Genomic DNA, 8,666 nt, shown 5'->3' with positions numbered 1-8,666 from the left:
GGGTCCTGACCTGCAGTGGATTGGGACCTGGGCAGAAGATCAGCCTTTGTTGTATGCACAACTGAGGTTCCCTGGGACTCTTGCCTTGGCCACCAGCAGTAATCAGCCTCCACAGTCTCCTCTCCCATGACGTGCGGCTGGGCTAGCTTAGGTGGTGGTGCTGAACACACTCGAGCAAGAAGAGACACCTCCCAGAGTCCAAGTCCCACCTTGGCAGGGACAGGTTTTTTTGGGTGTACAAATGACCACCCACATGCGGGCCCGCTCTTCCTTACTAATAAAATCGGGAGGAGAAACAAGACAATTCCTAGAGGAGCTAACATCTGTTCCCTTGTTCTTTCTTCCGTCTAATGTGTCCGGGTTTCTATAGCATGGGGCTTAGCACAAAGTAGGTGCTCAGTAAAGACTGGCTGTCAGGATGATGCAGATATGCTGACTGTCTTGGCAAGGACTGAAGAAGCAGCTTCCTTTTGCATGAGTTCACAGGTCGTCAAACGTTTATAAAGAAAAAGTTTATTTTCATCACAAGCACACAGACTATTACAGTACACACCAACAGAAGTAAAAAAAAAAAAGTGCATTATGCATCTTCTACTGCAAATTCACAGTACAAAAGATACTGCCTTTTAAATATATAATATAAAAAAACACGAAGAAAAACAATAGAATAAAAAAAAATCATTGATCTCTTAACGCAACACGCTGGAACCCACTGGCAGCTTCTGAGAACCAAAGAACTTATCTTAGAGAGCTCCTGATTTTGCAGGGGCTGGTGTCTGTCCCCGCATTTGGTTGCAGCGAGCTCAGGACACCAACGGAGGAGAAAACAGGGAGGCCTGGGTGGTAACACAGCTCTATTAAACAAGAGTACAACTGTGTGATGGGGGGAGGGGGCAGTGCACCCCCGGCTGGCTAGCAAACCAAGTTCTGTGCTTTCCTTGCTACCGTGGGACACATTGTAAGCCAGTGCCTGCCTCGCCTGCAGGAACCACCAAAGCTCCTTGGACAGTTGCGGGGGGCACCCCCCCACCCCCGCATACGATCGCACAGCAGATGAGCACAAGCACGGGGTAGGGCGAGCTCCAGCCCTCACGCTAACCACCACTGACAAGGCAAAGGTCCAATCACAGAAGGTGAGAGCTTACCAGTTTCCCATAAATACACAGTATTTGTAAACTATTATTAAGGCACTCAATTGTAAAACAATAATTACAGTGTCGGAAAAGGGGGAGGAAGCAGCCACCTTCTTGTGTGGCATGGCCAACACAAAGGACAGCAGAGGGGCTGAGGGGGGGCTGGTTGTAAAGACTCCTGTTGCAGAGACTGACCGAAGCCGGGCCGTGGCACCTACCGCTAGACAAAAAGGGGGGGTGTCAATGTCCGGGTCTCCAAGGAGTAGCGCTGCACACGGCCCCATTCCACATCGGTCAAGGTGATCCGCTTTGTACTAGGGTGACACAGCATGTATGTGGATGGGAGAGAAGTGACCCACAAGATGATTTGATTCAAGTTGCATATATATATATGCATATATATATATGTATGTATGCAGAGTGAGCTCATATACATAAGTATGCAGTTGCAGAGTACACAATAAAAAGACCAAGTAGCTGAGCATGGGGGGCTCAATCAACTCCCTTTGTTTGGCATGCAGCATTGGCAAGAACCTGTGGGATGGCAGCGGAGTGGGGGCACCTTCGCTGTGCTAAGTGTCGCCAGTTCCTTAGCCTGCCTAGCTCTCCTGCCGGAGGTCACGTGGCTGTCCTCACCGGGTCCGGGGGAAGCTCTGCTAGGTGGCCAGCCAGAGGAGGGTTGGGCGGAATGTATTCTGGAACAAAGCCTTTCTGGTCAACAGAGATTTTGGGTTAGGTCACGTATATGACCGTGCCTAAATGACGCATCAATTCTTCTCACTGGGGAGGAAAGGCCCCAGGGGGGCCGGGGGAGTCATGAACCTTCTGGGATCGGGCCAGGGTGGAGAGACAAGAGTGCCGAAGTACAGGGCTGTCCTGAAGATGCTAATGCTCTTGCAACTTTGGCTCCACCCTGTGGCATCCTCTGGGCTTATCCAGGGGGGAAAAGGCTTTAAGAATGGGCTGGAATGGTTTTTGGCTAGAGGGGTGGGGTGGAACGGAAGGGAAGGCTGGACAGTGCGGCCACCTGGGAGCAGCTGGTGAGTGATCTCACGCATGCAAACGGTGTCACCACCCAGGAGCGTGCTGTTGGGCACCCAGAGGTCGGCATGGGTCCCCGCGAAGAGATCAAAGAAACGGGGAATGCCAAGAGCAAGAAGCCTTGTGCTGAGGTTCTTCAGCGGTGACCATCGCTTCAACACCCTAAAGTAGCATGAAGGCAGAGAAACTGAAATTGGCATTATGGAATCAAGATCAGAGGGCAGCGTGGTTCCTCCTCTCTCCGGATCCGGTTTCCCCCTCGTACTTAACAAAGCTTGACAAGAAGACCCTCTACCCCACCCCGGATCAATGCAAGATGAAGATGGAGGGAAGGTCAGTCTAACTTGCGGCACGCCGCCTGAATTACAGTAGAAGAGACAGAGGCGAGGTGGGACATGAAAGGCAGTTCAAGACTCAGGGAGATTATCCAGCTGATCTAGAAAAATCCCGCTCTCCATTTCAATAAGGACATTCCCTGAAGATGGTGGTCACCAGGATCAATGGCTTTCACCAGCAGAAACCCCCGCCTCCCACTTGTGCCCCCCACGTTCAGCACGTTTGCCATCAGCAAAGATTCCAGACAGAGCATTGGTCAAGATGCGGCCTATCTTATGGCACAGACTTTCTTTTCAGAGGCCAGTGAGTCATGGAAAAAAGTTCGTATACTTTCCTCCAGGCCACGGTGTTATCCACCCAATCAAGAACGCCACCATTTTGCTTTGATAATGGGGACCCGGGCCCTGGTCTGTGTAGATGCTGACCTACAAGCCGTGCTTGTGAAAACGAAAGGGTCACCAAAGGCCGAAGACTCACTCCAATTTGTAATCCTCCTCCTACGCTTTCAAAATTAAAGTTTGCAAAAATATATTGTTCTCACACACCAGACGTGTGGTTAAAAGAGCAACATAAGCCCATCAGCATCAAATCTAAAGGATCATCTGACACAAAAATGGAGCCACCTCGCGAAATTTAATTTGGCAAAACATATTGAACTCAATTATGTTTTTGGAGAATGATGTTTCTTTTGGCGGGGGGCAGGGGAGGGGAACCCCAATAGGGTTTCCAGGAAGAAGTAGATAATCACCTTTTAAGGTGATTTCAATTGACAGGGGTGGGAAAACAAATTCCTATAAAATAACATTATGTTAAAAACAAAAAAAAAAAAACAACACTGGGGAGGAAAAGTTCCTGGAGAGAGTGTTTCGGCACAAACTCCACCCACCAGTTGAAATGTGGACCACCCTTGTCCACCCTTGTTCCTGAAGACCCTGCCTGGGGTGCTCTCTGGCTGCTCTCGGGGACCCAGGTCCGACCACTGTTAAGATACAAGATGGCAGTTCCTTCGGCCACTTTCTGAGCTTGGCTGGCGCCGGAAGGCTTCTAGTTCCACTGAATACATCTGGCTGACAGCTGAGTGCAAAAGAAAGCTTCAGCCGGCAGCGCCCCATACCTACGCAGCTACCCCCACCCTGCAGGAGAGCACGCAGGGGTGGGTGGGCAAGGTCTGGGTCAGGAGAAGGCAAGGGTTGGGCCTGAGGTGTCCAAGAGGCAGGGGAGGAGGGCTTCAGATCTGCCAGTTTCTTCCTGGAGGGCCCCGGGCAGCCCTGTGTTGTCAAATGAAACCAAGGGTCAGCAAACCTTTTCTAGAAAGGGCTCGATCGTGAGGATCTTGGGCTGTGCAGGCTACACGGTCCCTGTTGCAGATTAGGTTGTTGTTTTTAATAACCCCTTACAAATATAAAAGCCATCCTTAGCTCACGGGTCTGTATAACAGCGCTGCGGACTCCCTGGATGAAACCCTTCTGCCTTACTACCAAGCCCTTTTCCCTGCTCTCTCTCTCTTCAAAATACTTTAAACAGCCCGTCCTGCCGACCGACACCAGCGGACTCCCTCCGCCCAGGCCCGGGGCCCGGGCCAGTGAGTGTCACAGGCTCAGCTCACCTGATTCTGAAGGCCCCCCCATCCCACCCCCCAGCCCAGGCCAGGACTACAGACCCCTACCCCTCCTCTACTCTGTCCTCACCGCTAGGAAGGGCCAAAGAGAGATAGGGAACAGTAGCCTCATGGAAGGAAGGGGCGACTGTAAACATCTGTGAAGCTTTTCAATGGTCTTGTTTCTCCGAGAAGCTGCAGGGCTGTTCCTGGAGAGCGACTGGCAGAGCTGCTCATGACCGCTTAAAGCCCCCTTTCCTCCCCGAACATGCTCCGGTGACCTCATGAGCCCAAGGGCCCGGGCTCCTGGCAGGCCGATCCACGTCTCGGACCCACCGCCCCTGCCAGACGCTCAAGCGCTTTCAAAGCCTCAACGCAACCACATCGGGTTTAGCAGCAGATGAGGCGCGGTGATGCTTTTTGGGTCCTTCTCCCCAGACCAGGGGCAACTTACACGTCAGCATTAGCAATGACTGAGGACGTCCCATATACACATCCCCCCTCTTCACCCCAGGGCCGGCCAGACACACGCCGCTCCGCTGGGACAACACACCAGGACAAGGAATCCAACTGCACAGATGATCTCCACGCACCACAGAGTTGGTTCAACAACAGCATTCCACGGCCTTGTCTAACTTTACCTAGCGGTGGTGGGTGCAGTCGACTTAAAAAGTCTTTTAACACTTTTTGGGGGTCCCCACCAAATAAAAATTAAAAAAAAAATTCTCTTTTGGAAAAACCTTTTCTGACACAGCATTATTCCCTGGAAGGAGCCTTGGTCACTACTGTATTTTAAAAATAAAAAGCACAGCAAGAACAGAGGTAGGACTTATATTGCCATCCAAGGGTTTCCCCGCAAGGGCCTGAATGAGCTAGGAACGTGCGCCGTGGCGACAGAAATGTCACCACTGCCACCCTTTTGCACGGTGCAAATGGAGTATTCGGGATGTGTGTGCATATCTGTATATGCTCTTTTTAAGAACAGGATTCTTCCTGAAAACACAGGACTTGGGGATCGGAGTTTTGTATCTACTGGCCGACGGCTTCTGGCTCTCCTGGGCCACCCCACTGGCATCACCCCCCCTTTCTTCTTGTGCTGGGTTATTCTTGTTTTCTCTCCTCCTCTCTGCGGCGAGAGTGGGGAGAGTTAGAATGTCAATCATTTAAGAGACATCACGGCCAAAACCCACAGTGAAACAGAGGGAGGGACCACGTGAAAACATGTCCGAATACAGCAAGAGGCGGGTCAGCTTTTGCTCATCCACGAGGGGCTTCTCAAGTGTTCTGAAGCAGATTTCCCTGATGGTTGAGAGGTCGTGGCTGGGTTCCTTGGGGTCGCCTGGGGCTCACGCAAGAAGGAAGACTCGCTCGACTTGGCGTCCCGGGAGTCGGTGAGGGCGGACGCATCTGCCTCACTGGACAGGTCCTCTGTCGAGAAGTTGAGACTTCCAAGCTTGGCCAGAGAGTGTGAGCGTTTCAGTGGGGACGAGACGGTGAGGCCCGCCAGCCGGAGCCGGGTCTCGATCTCCTGCGTCCGCTGCTTCACCAGGCCTGGCTTGCCTCGGACGCTGTGGATGCTGTCACTGCTAGAGCTCCGCGTCAGGTTGGAGCTCATGGAGGAGGACGTGGGGGTGTAGCAGATGGTCTTCAGGAAGTCTTTTGAGAAGTGACTGGTGTGATCCAGGCGGCAGAGGAAGGGAGTGGGGCTCTTGAGTGAGGCGCCTTCGAACGGAGGCGGGATGGCCTCTGACTTGTCATCGCTCCCAGCGAGACTGGGCAGGGCCGGGGGCCCTGGCGGGTGGACAGGAGCCAGATCAGGATTCTCCTCGGGGACGCTGGCCTCCAGCCTGCCGGCGGGGCCGTCCCTGCAGGGAGACGCTGGGTCTGCGGGCGTGCCCTTCAGCCTCTCCAGTTCTTTGGTGTGCTTTCGGACCAAGCCCGCCTTCTGCAGCTGAATGATGGATTCCTGGTGCTGCATCAGGTAGCTGTTGGTTGTCGGCTTCTCGGCTTCTTTACTGAACAGAAGCCGCAGGTCCTTGGCCGGTTTCAGATCTTTCTTGGGCGGCGATTCATCCTTCGCTACGTCCATGCTTGGAGGATTCTTATCACAGTGAGAATTCTTCAAAAGGAGGGACTTTGGCAGGACTTTTTGGGTTTCTCTGGAAGATTCCAAAAGGCTAGCTGGTAGTTCTGGGGCAGCCGCGGCCCCGGAGCCACCGACGTCTGACCTCCTCGAGCCTGCTGGTGGTACCAATGGGGGACTCTCGCTTGGGCCAGACGCCAGTTTCTCTAAAGCTCGGGATCTGCTGGACGTGTGGGCCACAGGGGAGGAAGTGAGGTGGGGCAGGAAGGTTGGCTGGGTACAGATGGCGGGAGCTCCAGGGTTCTCGCCCCGCTCCCTGAAGGCCTCAGGAGCCCCACTGGTTACAGGGTACACGCAGTCGGCACAGGATTTGTAGGAAGGCTTCACCTTGTTAAGGATCCCGAATATAGCATCGTGCTGAAAGGGGACAAGAACATCGTGAGTATACAACAGCGAGCCAGAGGCCGCAACACACGAGCAGGGTGTGTGGGCCTGGGTAGGCACTGGAAAGGCAGTGCTCCCCCATCCCCCTCCAGCTAGTGCAGGAACACAGGTCTCTCGGAACCCGCGCAGCCATGAACAGTGAGTGGTGGATGCAGATGCTGAACCCAACTGTCCAGAAGCTACATGACTACGATCCTGGGCAAACCTCCGGCCACACGGCCAGCACGGTCAGGAGCATAGCCTGCTCAACCCTGCCTTCACCATCTCACGCGGGCGCCTCTCCCTTTCTTTCCCTTTCAGAAAGAATCTGTGCTTGGGGAGTACGCAGCCTGAAAACGGGACTCTTCCCTGCTAGCATGAACACAGCTAGCTCCAGAGAATCACCATGTAGCCATTGGCTGTGGTCTTCACAGTGGAGGTGGTCAAAGGCAAAAATGGCTTTGGAAAGACTCCAGTACAGACCCAAACACGGGTGCTCACAGTCCCGCATGAGGGAACCAGGCTGAGGTGGGTTTTATAGACCAATGGGGAACATGTTTGCATTGTTTTCTGAGGAAAGCCACCTGCCTCTAGGCGAATGTGCCATGTGCCTCCACATCGGGCCCTTCCGACGGGCAGGGCAACTGCTCACCTCCCTCACACGCCCATCGACAGACAACAGGGCTGCTCCTATGGGCTGAGGTGGACAGTGGTTTAGCTGCGAGATTCTCAAGCTGGCCTAAAACAATGGCCCCCTGGCAAAGGGCTGCTGGTCCATGTTTCTCCCTGCCCCCTGCCCACGGCCCTAACCATCAGGGCCTAATCCTATCCTGTGTCACAGATGTAGGTCCCCCAAGAGAAGAAGTCATGGGGTGGTCCAATACTGGAGGAATCGTAAGGAAACCCAGCCATGATTCCTAGAGGCTGCAGGGGAGCATACAGAGAGCGTGTGGTGGGGGAGGCGGGAGGCCGGATCTCCTAACCTAGTCAGGATTCCTGGGTCAACCAGTGAGACCTGACCACCCCCGAACTCTTGACCCAGAAATTTTTCTGAAGCTCTGACTGAAGTTTTCTCCTAAAACCTTTAGGACCTGATGTTCTAAAATGTGGTTAGAATGTCTCACGGTCGGAGATTTAGGACTACCTTTCGGAGCCCAAGGAGCAATAGGCTGGGAGCAAATTCACGCATCCAACTCACATTTAGGGAGCGCCTGTCACACGTCAGGACTGGCGTCAGGCACAGGGGCTGCAAACAAGACATGGTCCCTGCCCTCAGAGGGTCTAGTGTGGACCAGAAAACTGAGTGACAAGTGACAGGATGGAGAAAGGTGAGCTCAAAGTCTTCTGCAGAGGGAAGGCTTCCCTGAGGTGCCGAACCTCCGCTGAGACCTTTGGGACCAGCAGGTGCTGAGCAGGCAGAGGGGAGCAGAGAAGGCACAGTCACCTTGCAGCTCAACCCCTCTCCAACCTGGCACCGTAGTCAGGAAAGGAGAGTTGAACAAGTGAATGAGTGCTTGTCTCCTGGTCCTATTCCCTAGAGAACCTCACCCATTCAATCCAATTCTGGCCAGGAAAGGCAAGCCGTCCTTCATGTCTCTCCTTACCCATGCTGCCCCTGTTCATCCACGACCCACCCGGTGCCGTTTCAGACTGATGGACAGTCCTGGACAGGCGTTTTGTATCATCTGTCTTTATAGGTATTTGCTCTTTGAGGGAAGGGTGAGTGGTGGGAGAAATTCACCAGGAACTAACATCTGGTACTTCCCATTTCGTTTGTATGAGAACATGGGAAAGACAAACCCTCTGGATGTGGGAATGCATTGCCGAGTGCTCTCACCTGTGAATCCCGGCTGTCTCGGAAGATGGGCGGGGAGGCCTGGGGAAGCGAAGCTCCTTGGCCCGGGCCGTGGCAAGAGCTGGTACAGAGCGAGGGTGGGACCCGGGAGCGGGCGACACAGCACACCGCTCATGACACCAGCCTCGGCTCCTGGGCCCCCCGGAGGAGGGGACAGCCTGGCGGATTTAATAATTTTCTGAGCAAGGGCCAGCTTGC

General features: G+C 53.7%; 1 protein-coding gene across 7 annotated transcripts in view; it reads right to left on the bottom strand.

Moving 5' to 3' along the window:
- Positions 1-497: 497 nt before the first annotated feature.
- SSH1 (slingshot protein phosphatase 1) overlaps positions 498-8,666 on the bottom strand; it is a 59,233-nt gene continuing 51,064 nt past the window's right edge. For 6 of the 7 annotated variants that reach the window (XM_045887452.3, XM_054510480.2, XM_064578546.1 and 3 more), the window contains one exon: positions 498-6,607. In XM_045887452.3, coding sequence (XP_045743408.1) covers positions 5,354-6,607 — 1,254 coding nt within the window. In that variant the 3' untranslated portion in view covers positions 498-5,353. Of the gene's footprint in view, positions 6,608-8,450; positions 8,627-8,666 lie in introns of all 7 variants that reach the window. The other variant, XM_045887454.3, reaches the window with a different exon arrangement.

The sequence above is a fragment of the Mirounga angustirostris genome, unplaced genomic scaffold (genome assembly GCF_029215605.1).
Source record: "Mirounga angustirostris isolate CCGP_5_RB_7025 unplaced genomic scaffold, mMirAng1.0.hap1 SCAF_14, whole genome shotgun sequence".
Classification (NCBI taxonomy): domain Eukaryota; kingdom Metazoa; phylum Chordata; class Mammalia; order Carnivora; family Phocidae; genus Mirounga; species Mirounga angustirostris.
Note: the sequence above shows the minus strand (reverse complement) of the source record. Positions and strands in the feature narration are given on the sequence as shown.